At 42.0% G+C, this 18439-nt stretch overlaps 1 protein-coding gene across 3 annotated transcripts in view; it reads right to left on the bottom strand.

Annotated features, from left to right (window-relative positions):
- Positions 1-18439, bottom strand: part of ACTN1 (actinin alpha 1) — a 123858-nt gene that overhangs the window by 35652 nt on the left and 69767 nt on the right. For all 3 annotated transcript variants that reach the window (XM_027843764.1, XM_027843765.1, XM_027843763.1), the window contains exons 2-6: positions 17059-17173; positions 13483-13602; positions 4595-4681; positions 3765-3852; positions 2166-2244 (exon numbers count right to left, since the gene is read on the bottom strand). In XM_027843764.1, the coding sequence (XP_027699565.1) occupies positions 2166-2244; positions 3765-3852; positions 4595-4681; positions 13483-13602; positions 17059-17173 (489 nt within the window). The remainder of the gene's footprint in view (positions 1-2165; positions 2245-3764; positions 3853-4594; positions 4682-13482; positions 13603-17058; positions 17174-18439) is intronic.

Raw genomic sequence — 18439 nt, 5'->3', positions numbered from 1 at the left:
ATGGGAAGTCCTTTGGACTCCAGTCTCACCAATGGAAACCAAGATACTTAGAAGCAGCAGATTTATCAAGGAATCCTATTAAATTGATTAACAATTTCACTCTAAGGGCTTTCCATCTTTGCTAGGGAAGAATGGCCATGTTGCTGGTTTGCTAAGTAGCCACCAGGGGGTGCTATAAGAGCAGCTTTCTCAATAGGGCAGTATACCTAAGGATTTGGTCAATCAAAAAATCAGGCAAGAAGGCAATGCTTTCACACAGCACCAAGTCCAAGAATTACCCACAGGGTGATCTAATGATATGGTAAAAAGAGCATTGGACTTGGAGGTTACATACAAGCTGATACTACTGGCTGAGTAACTATGGACTTAGTGTCTCTAAGATCACCTTACTTGTCACTGGGCAAGTCACTTTACATAAACCTCAGTTTTATTCCTTGGGTATAATATGTACGCAACTTACTGCAGAGCTCTCATGAGAAAAGGGCTCTGCAAAGTGTTAGACAAAGATGAGCTAATATTATCAAGTTAGGAGGTAACAAGTGATGAAAGGTCTGGGTTATGACTTTAACTCCCTTGCCTCCCAAGGCCTCAGTTTTTTCAACTAGGGAATGGGGAGAAATGGCCATTCCCTCTCATACTGAATAACTGATTTTGTTAAGAGTAAGGGGTCTGTCTTCCTTGCCTAATAGGACATCTTTTGCCTCCTTGAGGAAGCTTAGATTTGGTTTTACAGGGAGTTGATGGATTTCTCTTTCTGATGACTCTTTCATGGCCTAAAAAAATAATAAGCCAGTTCATTAGTCTGCACTTCAGTTTCCTCATATGCAAAATAGGAATCTCAAGCTTCTTTCTCACAGGGAAGTCTGGGGGTGAAGTTCATGTCCTAGAACAACCGCATTGGCCTCTTTAAAGGAGGAAGCTGATTAAAATAGCCAGAAGTAGCCAGATCTGTGGAAATAGTACAACAAATCAGAGATTCTTCACCTTTTTTTGTGTCATGGACCCATTCATTTGGCAATAAGATGAAGCCTATGGGCTCTTTCTCAGAAAAATGTCTTTAAATCATTGGAGAAAATACCATATTTCAGTTAGAAGTTAGTGAAAATAAAGATATAATTTTTTTCCTATCCAAGTTCCCAGGCCCTCTGAAATCTATCCACAAATCCTTTTTTTGGGGGGCATAAGAGAAGGGGGAAGAAAGAATATGAACCAAGGTCAGGAACCCCCACAATAAAAGCTATTTTCCCAACTGTGTCTCTAAGATCTCATATCCTCACTCCCAGCTACTTTCTTTTCAAGTATATTCCTTTGGGAAGCTTCATGGCTTGGCCCAGGTAAGTCACTTGTCATCATCTGGCTTGGCCAAAAGTATTGCTGCTAATAAGGAGCAAGCACCCATTCCAAACACTGCCTCTCAGGTCCAGGTTCATGGTCCAACCTGGTCCTAGCTGTAACCACATTCATTTCCATACGTACTCATTTCATGTATCCTTGTTTATGCTATTAACATTCTGACAGTGATAACTCACTGATGGTGCTTGATTTAAAATAACAAAACAAAACTCTTTTTGATGCCTCATTCAAATTCCTCCTGATTTGTGACAGGGCTCCCTACATGTGAGCACATTGTCAAGTGACACCCACCCTCCACACCCCCAGCTCTAAGGATAGAAAGCCCTTATGGGGACTCAGAGATCTCTGGAGAAGTCACCACAAGCTGTGGGTTTATGAAGGAGTATGGTATGTGGTATGTGGTAGTAGGAACCCTTATTATAATATTGAATGGGGTTGTCACTAATGGTTTAGATTGGCACCCACTCAAAGGCGCAGGTCCCACGATGTAGAGTACAGAGCCTAGAAAGGTACGATGCACAATCATGCACTTGAAGAAGAATGCCAATGACAAGTTGTTACTCAGGAAACCTCTCCCTCTTTCCTTCACACAGGTGGGGGCTTTAGACTCTGAAAGAGCTCAAAACATTTTGTCTTGTTCTGTTTTGTGGTCTCAAAGTGGGATGGTTTTCTCTCTGGATTCTACCCCAATAGTCAACTGATTAAAAGCATTTTTTTTCTTTTTCTTTCTCCCCCCGGAATTTGTAGGGCTAATGTCACTGCTGACAGAAGGGAGGATTTCTAACATTTGCATTCAAATTGTCAATAAGTACCTTCCGCAGCTTCCCATAATCAATGAGTTCTGGCCGGTGTCTGTGGATCAGTGCGCAGAACCCAAGGCCATCTTTCCAGCTGTAGAGGAGAGAAAGAATGAATCATAGAGGGGCAGCTAGGTGGCACAGAGGATAGAGCTCCAGCCTCGGAGTCAGGAGGATCTGAGTTCAAATCCAGCCTCAGACACTTGACACTTACTAGCTGTGTGACCATGGGAAAGTCACTTAACCCTGATTGCCTCGCCAAAAAAAAAAAAAAAAAAACAAAAAAAAAAAAAAAAAAAAAAAAAAAAAAAAATGAATCATAGAAATGTGTAAGTTCAGAGGAGAGGGTGGGGGTCACAGTCAGTGAGAGTAGATGAGGGATCATAGGGTCATAGGAGCATTGTGTTAGAGCTAAAAAGGATCTTAGTCCAACTCTCTCATTTTACAAATGATGAAATGAGGCCCAGAGAAGCTGTGACTTGCCTAACGTCACACAGCTAGTTAAGTATCTGAGGCAGGATTTGAAACCAGGTCTTCCTGACTCCAGGGCCATGCTGTCTCTCTTGGATGGGGAGAAGAAAAGTCTGGGCAGGAAGACTGAGTCATCTTTCCTTTAACATATTTTTAAATGTGTTATTAAAAGCTGAACACTAAATATCTAATTCAACTAACTAAACTTGCTTAATAACGATTTACATATAAATTAATAACTTTTAATGCATAAAAGATAATTTTTTTTCAGTTAATCCCTCTAAGACCATCCTCATTATTATTCTTTATTTATAGCAGAGTGGTCTACATGGCATTCACGCTGACCATGTGTAAGTCACCATACAAGCGTCCCTTATTTTCAAGATGGGTGAGGGGCAAGTCAAAGACTGAGAAACAGAAGATGGAAAAGGACTCCCATTTCCCAATCCAACCCCATCTCTAATTTCTAATAACCTGATGTCCAGGGAGCCAAGACTACAAACTGCCTACCGTTCCCAACACCATCTCTTTGCAGATAGTAATAGCTCTCTATATATGATCAATTGAATTGAATTGCATTATATCTCCCTGCTCTCCAACCCCCTTCTGCTGTGCTATGTAAATACGCTGTTCCAAGAGGACTAGGCCAAGATTATCATCCATCTCAAAAAATGTGTAATGAACATGTACTAAACACTGGAGGAGATAGCAAAGAAATATAACAATCTTCCCAACAGATAGCCTTTCTAAGAATATATGTTCAGTACTTTCCACTCCCTTCCTTGCAGAAGTAAGAGACCAAGGTTGTGGAATAGTGTATATAACCTCAGCCTTTTTCCAACGTGCTAGTTAATTTTACTGATCTGGGTTTTTTTTCCTTCTTTTTTCCTCTTTGTTACAAGGAATGGGTCTTGGGAAGGAAGCGGGAAGGGCTATATTAGAAAATACAGGTGTTATTTTAAAAATTGATATAAATTTATTTTTGAAAATGGAAGCCTTTTCAATACTCCATATATACCCCCAAAGAATCTCTGCTTAGACTAGCCCAATGTAACTGGGGTGGGGGGAGAATTCAACAGCACCTTGGTCAAAACAGCCTAGTAAGGATTGTGAGGACATTCATGTAACATGGATGTCACATACCTGATGTGGAAGTTCTGAATGTTTACATTTTTATATGGAGCTGTCTTCCTCTGACACCATAGCAGCAGCCCTTCCTTTGCTGATGTCTCTGTGAAGTGGACAAAATGGGAGAAAGGGGCAAGTTAGTTGGTGCTACTGAATAGATATGCATATGTAAGGGTCACTCCAGACAGTAATATGTAGTCCCTCATTATGATGGCTAGTGGAGTCATCTGTGACCTTTGATTCCAACACAATCCCCTTCTCTTGGAAATGGGATTTCCCATCTCTCCACCCATAAGAAGACACTATGCCTTTTAGAAGAGGCTTGGGAGGGGGCCCCATTACCTTGGATATTGTCTTGAATCAGTCCCACCAATCCAGAAAGGCCATGGGGCTGACTTGCCCATATGGAGAATGGGGGTGGAGTGGATGGGGAGTGTTGTAAGAGCAGGATGTGGAGCCCTTTCCTACTGTACCAAACGGAGTATCAACAGAACTGAAGCCTAGTGGGTCCAGTCAATACCACTATATAACTACTAGCCATGCATCTCCTTTTTCTACTCTATAACAACTACCATGAACATACCCAGATGTGGTATGGAAAGGGGTTAACCTCCCCATTCCCCTTCCCTAAATAGTATCATTTCTCCAGAATGAACCTTCAACATAATACAAATAGTGAATATAAGTGAAAAGATGCAGGTTATCATTACACACCTCAGGGTGTCCAGGTACTATCTGGGAAAGAGTCCCCCAGGTTGTATGCATAGAAGATGAAGAGACAGGTAGAAAAGATCAACATTTAGGGGAAATGTGAGAGAAGAGGGTGGGATGAACCCCAGCCATACCTTCCACTGAGATATCCTGAATAGCAAAGCGAAGGATGATGGTCCAAATCATCCCTAGGGTCATTTTCACATTCCCATCCACAATTTCTATGGAAAAAAGAGCAGACAAATATTAGAATGGATACCGCCTGGTCTCAGACGAGTAAATAAACATGTGAGACTGACTAGAGACTACAAGGGGTGTGTATTAGGAATATCTCAGACTGGGAATCAGAGCTAGAAAACCAGGACATTCCCTAAACTCAGCTACACTTTGATAGGTGGGTTCTGGGTTTGCTAAGGGTTCTGGGGACTAGGTTGGGGAAATACAACAGCGCCATTAAATTAATCTAAATGACTCCATCTTATTCCCACAAGTTACATATACTGTTCTTCGGCAGGATAATTCCTAATCTATGAGCATGAATTTAGTGATAGAAGTGACCTCTGAGGTCGCCTAGCCCACCCCAACCCTTGAGGCACAGAGAAGCACTCAAATGGACTTGTCCCAAGTCACTACAGGTTGTCCAGTCACTTCAGAGTCAGAATTTGGACCCAAGTTCTCTGATTCCAAAACCAGTGCTTTTTCCACTACACAAAGACAGATGCCAAAGAAGCCAGGATGCAAGCGTGGCAGAGTTGCTGCTACCTGCACCGAAGCAACTAGGTGGTGTCATGGATAGAGTTCCAGGCCTGGAGTTAGGAAGACCCAAGTTCAAATCTGCCCTCAGACACTTAGTAGATGTGCAACTATGGGCAAGTCACTTAACCTCTGATTGCCTCTGCTTGCTCATCTGTAAAACGGTGATAATAACAGCATCAGGATTACAGGATTGTTGTGAAACTCAAATGAGATAATATTTGTAAAATGCACTTAACGCAGTGCCTGGAACGTAACAGATGCTATATAAATGCTTATTCCCTTTCCCTTTTTGCCTTCGAAGCTAGGCCTCTGCTCAGGTCATGTGGTGAGAACAGGGAAGGTAGGAAAGAAAGGGGAAGAGTAAAGGATAATGAGAAGGGCATTTCCCCAAAAAAAGGTGCTGATTGAGGGCCCCTGATAACACAAACACCAAAAGATGGGGCTGGGGGCCTGAAGTGACCTGGAGATGCTCCAAGGCCTTTTTTTTCCCACTTCTATGTCTAGTTTATATTCCCTCCTCACTTCAACTTTTTTTTTTTTTACAATTCCTATTTTTCTTTAAAGCTCATATCAAGCTTCACCTTCTCCATGAGGTCTTGCCTGATTTGTCCCAGCTACTCCCTATCTCTCTCTTGAAATGACCTTGTATTTATAGATGTACAAATTTTTTCCTCCAATAATATGTAAATTCATTGAAGACAAGGACTGTTTCACTTTGGTCTTTGTGTCTCCAGCGTCTGGCATTCATCAGATAATTAATAAATACTTACTGATGAACTGACTCCATCCTCCATAGAAAATGGACCATGAGCTCCAAGATGAACATGGGAGTCACTTAAGGTCCACACTTAAAATTCCAAGGCTGGGTCTTAACTTTGCATGTACCAGTTCAAAGCCATGCCTGGGATATAACCTTAAAACTTACTATAGTTTTGATGTTGGAAAGGAAGAGACCATCTAATTTAAACCCTTCATTTTACAGCTACAGCAACTAAGGCCCAGTAAGGTTAAGTGCTTTGCCCCAGCTAGTTATACTTTCCAAGTATTCTTTCCATATTGTCTTTTATAAGAGCAGGTTGAAGATTCCACCTTGTCCACACTTACACTTTGCCAGGAGTTGGGCTCGTGGCAGAGGCAGGAGGATCACATATGTCAAAAAATCTGAGGCTGCAAAGATTCCCACCAAGAATCTAATCTCTTCTTCCTTCCTGCCCACTGGCTAGGCTGCAGCTCACAGGGGTCAAAGATTGCTCATAAACCTAGCCAGGCAGCATCCTTCCCTAGTAAATGAAATATGGGAAGGGATGCAGAAATCATCTACAGGCTTACACTGAAATGGATACTATACAAAGAAGGGGGGAAACCACTAGCCCTGTCCGTGCTATGGTCCACACAAGTATCTTTGTATAGAATACTTTAAGATTCACAGAAAGTGTACTTTGCAACCACCATTATCCCCATTTTGCAGATCAGAAGATGGAAGTTCATTGAAGGTTAAGACACTTAACACTAAAAATGATGGTGCATCAATGTAACAGACTATTAATATGCAGTAAGAAATGGAACCTCATGAACATACAGGAGAGCACCGAAGACCTGTGAATTTGTGCAAAATGAAACTAGAGCCAAGAAAACAATATACTCAATGACTCTACCAATGCCAATGGAAAAAAATATCCACCAAACAAGTGAAAATGAATGTTGAAAAATTACAAAGAACAAGTTTTGTCCCAAAGAAGAGAGATGAAAAGGTAACTAACTCCCCCTTTCCTTTGCTGAAGAGGAAGGGGAGAAAGGGGCAATATTCACAGGTGTGTACAAGAGCAGTCAATTGCTTTTAAAGTTACTGAGGAACAGACAGACAGACAAACAAATGCAAAATGCTAAGCATCAAGAAAAACAGAGGATCACAGAAAGTTAGAACCTCAGAGCACAATGCCAACCTGCTCCTATTAGAGGGGAAAGCAAAGTCTGAGACATGACTTGCATCAGATCATGCAGCTTACGTGGGGCAGGGCTTGTTTTTTAACTCTGTTGCACTGACCCATAATGCCTCCCTTCATTCTGTCCACGAGGATGAGCACAGTGCCGTTCTACTAAACATCTGAGTATCATTACCTGGGCTGTCAAGTGAAACCAAACAGTGTTCTCAGTCAACCAGCCATGCAGAAGATCTGCTAAGCCTTCCTGCCCCTTCACTAACCAACGTCCTCTAGCCTGGGGGGAAAGAAGGCAAGGGCCTCCTGCCCATTTGCACTCCAGGGTCAGCCACAGCCCTCTAACCTGGAAGCTATATTTCTCATTTCTCCATCTTTTTAGTCCTTCCAGTGTGATTATTAAAGGCACAAGAGCATAGATTTGGAGCTGGAAGGGACCTAAAGAATATCTAGACCAAGTTTCTTAATTTTGATGAGAAAACAAAGGCCAGGAAAGGTCACGTGACAACTCCAAGGTTAGGGAGCAGGTGGGATTTGAACCCAAGTCCTCTTACTCTAGGGCAGAGCAGCTAGGTGATGCAGTGGATAGAGTGCTGGGCCTGGAGTCAGAAGGACTCCTCTTCCTAAGTTCAAATCTGGCCTCAGACACTTACTAGCTGTGTGACCCTAGGCAAGTTACTTAACCCTGTTTGTCTCAGTTCCTCATTTGTAAAATGAGCTGGAGAAGAAAACGGCAAACCACTCTAGTATCTTTGCCAAGAAAATCTCAAATGGGGTCACCAAGAGTCAGACAGGGCTGAAAATGACTGAACAATCTCTTATTCTAGAGCCAGTGCTGTTTCCCAAATATTCCAGCTCATCTCCATGCTTTTGCAAGAACTGTCTCCCATGCTTGACTCCTTACCTCCACCTCTCAGCCCTTCTGGTTTCCTTCAAGATTCCGGTCAATTCCCACCTTCAGCAGAAGCCCTTTCCCAGTTCCTACAGCTGCTCATATTAACTTCCATCTGTTCTATGTATATCTTCTATGTACCAAGTTATTTACATGTTATCTCCTTCATCAGAATGTATGCTTCCTGAGGGCAGGAGCTTATTTTTGTCTTTATTTTTATCACCAGCATGTAAGTGCTATACAGTATCTGGAATATAGTTAAGCACTTAATAAACGCTTGTTGGTTGACTGATTTTTCATCTACCCCACTGCTAAGGTAAGGAGGCAGGAAGAAGCAAGTGTAGAGAAAAGAATATTCTACCCCACATTAAACATATCTCAAACAAAGATGGAATTCCAAAGACAACTATAGCCTGAGAGCCAACACCCTCTTCATTAAAAGAGACATAACTGAATGCTGCCTCAAGGATGGTACCAGATATTTTCCCAAAGGCCAAGTTACCAGACCCACCATGCTAACTTCTTTATCGCTCCTCACTTCCCACATAGCCCCTACTGGAGAAGAGACAATTAAGCTCAGCCTTGCACAGAAGACAACTGGAGACACCCTTTCATCACCTATGCAATTTCAAAAAAAAAAAAAAAAAGACTGAAAAAAAAATCTCAGAGATTACTGGCTTCAACAGCATCTGTGGAATTTCTCACTATAGTTAGAGAAAATTTTCCAGTGCAAAGTATAGAGCTGTGTAAGGTGGTGAGCAGTGAGTTATCTCGAATTAGTAGCCATGTATGATACACCAGACCCACAATCTCATCTCACTGACTAACTAACCTGCCTTCGTATGGTCCCAAACTGGCTGTCTATCCCTTTGCTTCTAGGGATGGTATATTCCAGTTTTTAGACTTACCTCAGAAAATATGAAGCTGCATATAATTGTGTTTAATTCACACCGTTCACTGATTCCCCAACACTCCGAAAGACCAGCCACATTTAATTATATAGGAGGAGAAATGATTGGGGCATCAAATCTTCACATTTTACCCGTCCTTTAAAATCGAGCTCACCATCTTACCTCTTCCTTTATAAGTCTTTCCCAGACTACTTCCAGACCCCACTGATCTTGCCCTTACCTCTGAACCACTACTACACTTGAAGAGTTAAACCAGACTTTGGTATCTACATAATTACTCCATATAATATATTTCCATATAATATTTCCCAACCAGACTAAGTTCTCTGAGGGTAGGACCCATGTCTTATACCTCTAAATGTCAGCATTGTGTTATCCACAAAGCAGGTACTCAAGACACAGGTTATAACTGATTGGCCAACAGGCAGACAGCAGGAGACAGTAAAGATTAATTGCTTTGAGACAGGCAGAGAGAAAGAAATTTGCAGCTGTCAAGTTTGGAGCAAAGGCAACAACAATCCTCAAGAGTCCAAAGATTTGAGTTTGGTTCCTGGTTCTGCTGTGTAAACATGGGCAATTCACTGCCCTTTCTAACAGATGAATCTCATTTATCAAAGGAGATCACTGTCAGTCCTGCCTAATTCAATTCAACAAGTATTTATTAAGAGCCCATTATGAGCATTCAAAGACAAAATGACAAACAGTACTTGTCCTCAAGGAGATTATAGTCTACATCACAACTCAATGGATTTTGGTGAGAATAAAGGTGCAGTACATGAAAATACTTTGAAAGCACAAAATATCATGCAATTTTAAGGACTACTGTTATTGGGCCAGTCATGATGAAAGTGAAGGGTAATAGATGGTCAGAATAATTAATACTCCATTGCTTATTAAGCAATGGAAAAAGACCCAAAGGAATGTTTCCAAGACTCCTTGACACAACAAGTGCCTGGCACATAGGAGGCATTTAACAAATGCTTTTTGACTGACTGATCCTCTGTGGAAGAAATAGGAAAGAATGTGTCGAATAGCACAAGATAAGAAGACATGAATGGTTTTTGATCTGTACCTATAAAGGAGGAGGGAAGGAAATGAGCTTTATAACAGCATTCACCATGTGCCAGATACTGTGCTAAGCACTCTTTATATTTTCTCATTTGATCCTTACAACAACACTGCAGGGTAGATGCTATTACTATCCCTATTTTACAGTTGAGAGGAAACTGAGGCCAACAGAGGTTGAGTGACATGCCCACTCACACAGTTACTAAGCGTCTGTGGCCAAATTTGAACTTGGGTCTTCCTGACTCCAGGTGCAGCCCACTCTAAGCACTGTGCAACTATGAAAGGAGTTCTCATCAATGAGAACATGAACCTACTGAAGAACTGAATAATATCCTTTACAAAAAACCTGCTGCATTTACTTCATTGTGCCATGGAGATGGTCTAGTGCCAGCTGACCCCACACCATCAAGCACCTATGCCAATCTAGAAAACATTCCAGTACTTGTCAGATGAGGTGCACCTGCTGTCCAAGGACTAGCATGGCTAAATAAAGAAGAGATTAATCTAGCAGGAAGTGCATTTTTCAGGCTATCACAACTCCAGAAATCCAGCAACTCAGGTAGAGGTGATCCACATTAGTTAATAAAACTGAAACAGCTTATCAGAATAAAGAAAACCAGGGTGGACACAAGAAATGAGATCAGCCATAAGGGAGGGCAATCAGGCGCAAGCAATCGCAGGGAGGAATCTTGACTGATGCTTGAATAAATCTTCTAGTTCTTGGATCTTATTTAGTCCCAAACTCATGGTGTTAGCATCCCACCTTTTCTATTTTTCTTGGTCTGGGAAGAGAAGGTTTAAGAGGGAACAAAATAGCTGTCTACAAGTATCTGAATAGCTATCACACGCAAGAAGAGTAATATTTGTGCTGTGTGGTGCCTGAGGGCAGGATAGGAGCACTGGGTGCAAGCTACACAGAGGAAGACTTATGCTTGATGGTAAAACTATGCAAAAGTGCAATGGAACTATGCAAAAATACCAAGTTCCTTCTTAATGGAGGTCTTAAAGCAAAGCTAAATGATTGCTTTGCTGGCTGTGTTGCAGATCCCTTTCATTGAGGTCTATAGGCTGGACTTCATGGCTTCTTCAGACTCAGATCCTGTAATCTAGCTCATGCCCACATAAGTCTGACCCCATCATTCCCCTGCTCAAGAAGTTTCAATGGTTCCCTATGGACTCCAGGATAACTTAAATTCAAACTCCTCCACTCGGCATGTAAAGCCTTTCACAATCTGGTTCAAACATATCCTTTTCAAACTTGTTTCAATGCTCTCCTACCCACTCCCCCACCCACTCAATGTTCCAGCCAAACTGAGCTACCTGCTGTTCCATATACATGACTCGCCATCTTTGCCTTGTGTCTTTGCAGAGGCCGTCCCCCATCCTGAAATGAAACAACCCCTCCCCTCTTAGAATTCCTAATTTCCTTCAAAGATCAGCTCAAGTGCCAACTCCCAGTGAGGCCTTTTCTGATTACCCTAGTGGTCAGTGCCCTGCAATTATTTTACAAATATTTTGTATTGACTTATCTGCATATAAAAAAAAATCTGTTTTCCCCAAAGAATATAAGATCCTTCAGGGCAAGGACAATTTGTATCCCCAGCACTTAGTACTATGCCTTGGAGGTAACACTCTATCTACAAGGTAACAGATGCTTAATGTTTGTTGAAGGAATTTGGCATCCTCTCACAGAGTCTCTCTAGCTCCCTTTATACAGAACAATCTTTCCCCTCTTAGTCTCAATAGAGCCTCAATCCCCATTCTTTTCAAGTGATCCCTATTATAAAGGACAGCCTCCAAAAAAATCCCCATTGAATAGGTAGACTTCCCCTTACTGAGAAGCAGCATGGTACAGCGAAAAGGGTGCTGGACTTGGGATGAGGAAACCTGGCTCCATCCAATATGTATGTGTTGTGTGACCTTGGGAAAGTCACTTGACCTCTGCCAGCTTCAGTATCTTCATATGTAAAATGGGAATCCTAATACTTACACCACCTTCTTCTCCTTGTGCTAAGGAAAGTACTTTGTGAACTTTAAAGCACTAATGAATTTGAATTATATAAAAGCTGGCTCCCTCAGGAGATGCCTCACAGCCCTTGTAACTGCTAGGAAAATAAGCCTTTCCCTTCTGGTAACAGTCTGGGCCAGATCCAAGAAGTAGAAAGCCAGGAAGTTTAAAAAAAAAAAGAGAGAGAGAGAGACAGAGAGAGGGTTCTTCACAAGCATGTGAATATGTGTGGGCTTATTACACCTTCTTGCCTCTCCAAAGTCCCCAGGTTTGCTAGTTATTAGAGGTTCCTGAGCAGTAAGTAGCCTGCCCAAACATAACTTGAAAGACTCCCTCAGGATTCACACAGACAAAATCCCTCCCTGCTCCCTATTTTCTGCTAACAGCTTTCTTACCCTTCCCACTTCCCCATCAGAGTCTACTTCCAGATGGAATGCTCATTTGTCGGCGGCACAGCCTTAATCAGCCAGCCCCCTATAGGCTTCCAGCTAAATGGTTTCAGAAATGGGTTCTTTCTGAAGGTATAAAGAAAAGTCTGAGAAATGAGCTCTTGACTACACCTATCAATGGAGGAAAGGTTAAACAATATAACAGAACATTAATGAGCCATAAAAAAAGGACAAAAATGAAAAATTCAGAGGAACTTGGAAAGGCTTATATGAATTGGTTGAGGGTGAAATTAGCAGAATTAGAATTACCGAGTCAATAACCATAGTATTCTAACAAAACCTAAAAGACATCAGAACACTGATTAATGCAATGACCTATCTTGACCTCAGAGGCCTAACAATGAGGTATGTAGGCCACCTCCACTTTGCAGAGAAGTCATATCCTATAAGTACATAATGAGGCAAAACTCGTTAAATGTGGTCAATGTGTATCTGATTTGTTTATTTCCTTGTTACAGGGGAGAGTTCTGTTATGGCAGGAGGATCTTGGTCCTAGGAAATCAATAACAACAACGACGAACATTTATATAGCTCTTAAAGGCTCTGCTAAGTCTTTACAATTATTATCTCATTTGACCTTCACAACCCTGAGAGGTAGGTGCTATTTTATATATAATATATAATATTTTAATAGTTTATATAAAATGTTTTGTATTCTCCATTTTATAGATGAAGAAATTGAGGCCAACAAGGGTTAAGTGACTTGTCCTATGAAATGCATGAAACTACATTTGAACTCAGGTCTTCCTGGCACTCTATCCCCTGTGCCACCCAGCTGCCTCTGAAATGACAGTGATATGATACGAGGAAAAAGATGTGGAAGTGAATGGCCTTGAGGCCTATAAGTTTAGTGGCACCGGATGTCCCTCCCCCGATACTTTGGTGTGTGGTCATTGAATATGCAAGTGAAATGAAACTGGGGAAAAATGAGTGGAAACACAAGCATCAGCTATCACCATTTGTCTCACTAGATTCCACCACCTAGGGAAGTAGGTTTTTACCTTCTGCTCCAATGGACACCAGTTTGACCCCTTTGCTAGCAATGAAGTCCAGGGCCTTATTCACATTGGAGATTTTGTGCACCCTCATCTTGCCTCGCTCTGGCTTGGCCAAACGTTCACCTAATTGAGAGAACAAAAAAAGAAAAGAAAAATACAATACTCAAATAAGGGGAGAATATGTCACTACACTCTGCTACCCCCACCCTAACAACACACACACACACACACACACACACCAAGTGAATGAAGGCTCTTGTATCAGGGCATTCATTGAAGCATAACAAGAAATAAATGTATCTGCCCCTTCAGTGAGCAGAAACACCAGTGTAGGCATAAAGAGAGAAGAAGAGAGAATCTGTAGTCCTTGCTTCCTTCTTCCAAGAGATCAGGCATTTCTGTGCTTCAAACACTTCTACTGCCCTCCTGGAGGAACTTGGAGCTTGGGGGAGTAAGGATGGGGAGAGGGGGATTGTTTACATCATGTCTGGTCAGCCAATCGCGATGATAAAAAAGGCAAAGAGAAGTGCAGGGTCCAAGGTCACACAACAAGACACTGAGGAAGCTTTAGGCCTGCACCTATCTCCACCAAAGCCCACCACCACCTGTTCAGTCCCTGGGCCTCCCGTATAAACACAGCCTTGCAGCTATCATTTGGTGCACTGAGAAGAGCATTGGCTTTACAATCAGAAGACCACAGCTCAAGTTTTGGTTCCTGTGTAATTTGCTGTATAAGCTAGGGGAAGTTATTTCACCTTTTGGGCTTCCTTTTTTTCTCCTGTAATATGAGGATAATACCTACATCAACCACCTCCCCTCAAAGAGTTCCCATGAGGAAACACTTGGTAAACATTAAAACACTGGGGAAAAGAATCATTATTGTTGCCACCAGAGACTTCTGCCTGTGCTATAGTGGGCAATATAGAGTCTTCTACAATGGACTAAAGGCATTTTAAATTTTTTTTCTGGAGTGGTGCCCATAAATTGTGTAATAGTTTAACAAATTCTCAGAGCAACTAGTACGGACTAATTCAGAGCAAAGTGAACAGAATCAGGAGAAAAGGCACAATGACCATCATAATGTAAAGAAAAATAAAAGACACCGGGAATCTGATCAATCAGAGCTTCAGGGAATTATGAGTGAAGCATGCTTCCCTGCTGTCGGCAGAGATGAGGGGCTATCAGTGCAGAATAAGCATACTTTATCAGACATGGCCAATGCATCCATTTGTTTTGTTCAGCTGTCATAATAATTTTTGTTAAGTCATTCAAGCCATGTTTGACTCGTTGTGATCCAATTTGGGGTTTTCTTGGCAAAGATACTGGAGTGGTTTGCCATTTCCTTCTCTAGCTCATTTTACAGATGAGGAAGCTGAGGCAAACAGGGTTAAGTGACTTGCCCAGGGTCATACAGCTACTAAGTGTCTGAGGATGGATTTGCACTCAGGAAGATGAGTCTTCCTGACTTCAGGCTCAGCATTCTATTCACTTCACTTCCTAGCTGCCTAATAACTTTCGGTATTAGAGAGGTTAAAATGAAACTCACTTTTCTTCTATCAGGAAAGAGAGGTAGAGGTCCAGGCTGTCAAACTGGGTAGCTATGTTGCTTGGCTTTACTTAAATTTCTTTTTCTTTTCCTTTTTTTCTATTTTGGGGGGGGTTACATGTAAGGGTTCAGTGGCAGGTAGGGAGAAAGCAGAATTTAAGGGGGAAACCATGGTATAAAAAAACAGATACCAATAAAACTTGGCAAAAACAAAAAAAGGAGACCAAAATAGACTCACAGTTCTAATGCAACAGGAAAAGGGACCCCCGGCTTTTTAGCAGGAAGTAAACATAAAAGCCACTTATATGGAAGGGAACCAGCTCACTGAGCTGGGATGAGAGGTTTGCCTCCCTCCTTCTGACTCTAAAACTCCATTTAAAAACTCTTGCACAGGCTTTGTGACCAGAAAGAAGCCAAGATACTACAGGGAACTCATTCCCAATGCCAGTCCTAGGATTGAAACCTTTCTCCCAGAGACTTCAAACCAGTCCACTCTGGGCAGTATACCACTGCTCACTGCCATATGCTTCTCCTCAACCCATCTCACCACCATCCCTAACAAAGACACATTCTTCTATCACAACCAAAGATTGATTCACCACTACTTCAATACCTAATCCTACTTCCTGAGGGTCAGAGTGAGAAAGGAGAAAGACACAGCTCAGTGCCACCCCCAATATTCCTGGTGAGACTGCCCTTCCCTAAACCCTTCTGCAGTGGTGCTCTCCTGAAGGGCCCCTCACAGAGACCCAAGCCTCATAGGCTACAGGTGGTGAACAGATTTCCTTCCTCAGATATAGTCTGGCTCTTTCATAACCAATCAAGGAAGCGTGATTTTTGTTTTAATATTCAATCAATACTTTCCATATATAGAGGTATCCAGAGTTCCTGTCCTCTCAGGATATGGAAAAACTTGGTAACCCATAATTCATTAATCCTACCTTCTACCAATTAATAGAGACTCTCCAGAGGCACATAGATAGCATGGTACCAACAGGAACTTTCTCCCTCCTCAGATGATGACTCCTATGTCAACTAAGTCCCTGACTCCCCTATACCATTTGTAGTGGGCCCAATTAAGCTACTGGCAGGGGCCAGACTGTGAATTCTTCCTATCTCACTCTGCAGAGCAATAGCAGGGGTGGGGACATCCAAACAGCCTCCTTTCCTCCCCTACATTTTCTCTCCCTCACGTCCATGCTCCAAAGTTCCCCAATTCTGATATTCCAGTTTTAAAATTAATATTACAGAGACTGCTTTGCCCCCTCTACCCTCCTGAGGGGGAGGAACCAACTGCCTAGGGGCAAAGGCAAATGAGGGTTCTAGAGTTTTAGTAGTCTCTGCTTTGTGAAGCTGAGCCACCCACTGGCCCTCCCACACTGGAGTTTTCAGGCGATATCACACTACATTGTATTCATGACTAGGGAAAATGAGGCACTCATTCTAAAAGGGATTTTAGAATTCATCTAGTCCAATTGCCTCATTTTCTTACAGATGAAGAAACTAAGACCCAGAGATGCTAAGGGACTTTTCCCAATATTTCATGGCCAGTTAGGCAGTGCCAGGAATCCCCTACTCTTAGCTCAATATTCTTTCCTCTTCATTAAAGGTTCTTAAAAAAGTTTTTTGTATCAGATTCTTTTGGCAGTCTGGCAAAACCTACGGACCTCTTCTCAGAATAACGTTTTAAAATGTATAAAATAAAACACATAGTATTTGTGTTTAGAATTTAGAAACTAATTTAGAATTAGAAACTAATTATGCTGAAACACAGTTATCAAAATATTTTTTAAAAGACAAGTCCATGAACCCCAGGTTAAGAACTTCTGCTCTACATCGTACTGCCTCCAAAGACAAATGCATGGCTGGCCACAGTTTTGGGTTATTTCTAAACCTGGGTTCATTTTTCCAAAACGGATAGAATACAGAAAGTAGCTTTACTAAAGTGAGTCAAGGTGGACCCTGTTACCTGCCCTTGTTCAGTTTTATACCTCAGACGATACTTGCTCAGTGTTTTCTGATTCCAGCCTCACCTGAAATGACCTCCAGTAGCAACATGAGCTTCAGGCCATCCCGGAAATCCTCCTCTATGTTCTCAATCTGTGTGCCCGCCTTTCGGAGGTGTGAATTGCACCATGCTGTGAATGTCTAAGAAAGAGAAAGAAGAGTGATCAGTATCCCCAGACTCATTAGTTTCATACTGTTATCTCAGTGTCTCTGCTTAGCTGTTGACTCCTTCCATCAGTACGGATAGACTGAAGAGGCCTTACTTCCAAGACTGGAGGGGGCAAGTGGATCCTTTGGTCAGGGGGAAAATGAGAGATATCAGCTCGATTTTATCTAAGTGGCTTTCCCTTCCTCTCTACAATAAAGATCTCATACATTCTTTTTAAGGTAATACCTAGCATAGTACTTGACCCATTTGTTGAATTATATTGAAAAATAATGAGTTACCCTACACAGTTTGGGCCCTAAAATTCAACATTAGAGAGTTCTCCCTTGGGTTATAAACAGTAGCATTATTTGGTGTTTAAGACGCCCATCTCCAGGAATATTTACTAACACTTCACTATTAGTTTATTATATCCCGTTCTTCTTGAAAACTTACTAAGAATAGACTCACAAATTAGATCACAAAAATACAGTAAGTTTTGCTGAGGCAGGGTAAAGAGATAAGTCTAGAACGGGGTAGCAGTAGAACATGTTGGGGGGGGCAGTGAGAGACTGGCCTGAACTGAGCACCTAAACGCCTGGGCAGGAGTGAAAAAGAATAGTAGGTGGTGGGAAGAGGTGAAAGACTTACTAGCCCTCAGTTTTGTCTGGGGAGGCTTCCATGATCTCACAGGTTTTTCAGTTCCCACAGGAAAGCTGCTGAAGTTCCTTCTATAATCAAGCATCTGTTCTCCATGACAAAAAGGAAGGTCAAGGAGCGTGACTGCTCACTTCCTTCTCGAACTCACATAAAACACCAGCCAACCGTTTGTTTCCCAGGTATTACACCCTGCTCTAAAGGACACAACTAGATTAGTTCTCATATCTACCCCGCTCCTTTTGGCTCTTCCAGATTTCTCTGAACCAAATACCACGGGAAGCTAGGTGTCATAATGGTTAGAGGGCAAGGCCTAGCATAAGGAAGACTCCTCTTCCTGAGCTTAAATCTGGCCTCAGACACCTACTAGTTGCATGACCCTGAGCAAGTCACTTTACCCCATTTGCCTCAGTTTCCTCATCTGTAAAATGAGCTGAAGAAGGAAATGGCAAACAACATCTTTGCCAAGAAAACCTCAAATGGGGGTCAAGAAGAGTTGGACATGACTGAAATGATTAAACAACAAAGGAAAAGATCCACAAATACTTAGAGAGAAGAGTATCAAGGAAAAAAGGGGGAATATCAATGTCCAGTGGGTCAAGAAG

The sequence above is a fragment of the Vombatus ursinus genome, unplaced genomic scaffold, assembly GCF_900497805.2.
Source record: "Vombatus ursinus unplaced genomic scaffold, bare-nosed wombat genome assembly UNPS02014926.1, whole genome shotgun sequence".
NCBI lineage: Eukaryota > Metazoa > Chordata > Mammalia > Diprotodontia > Vombatidae > Vombatus > Vombatus ursinus.
The sequence above is the reverse complement of the archived record's forward strand: the minus strand, read 5'-3'. Positions and strand labels throughout refer to the sequence as shown.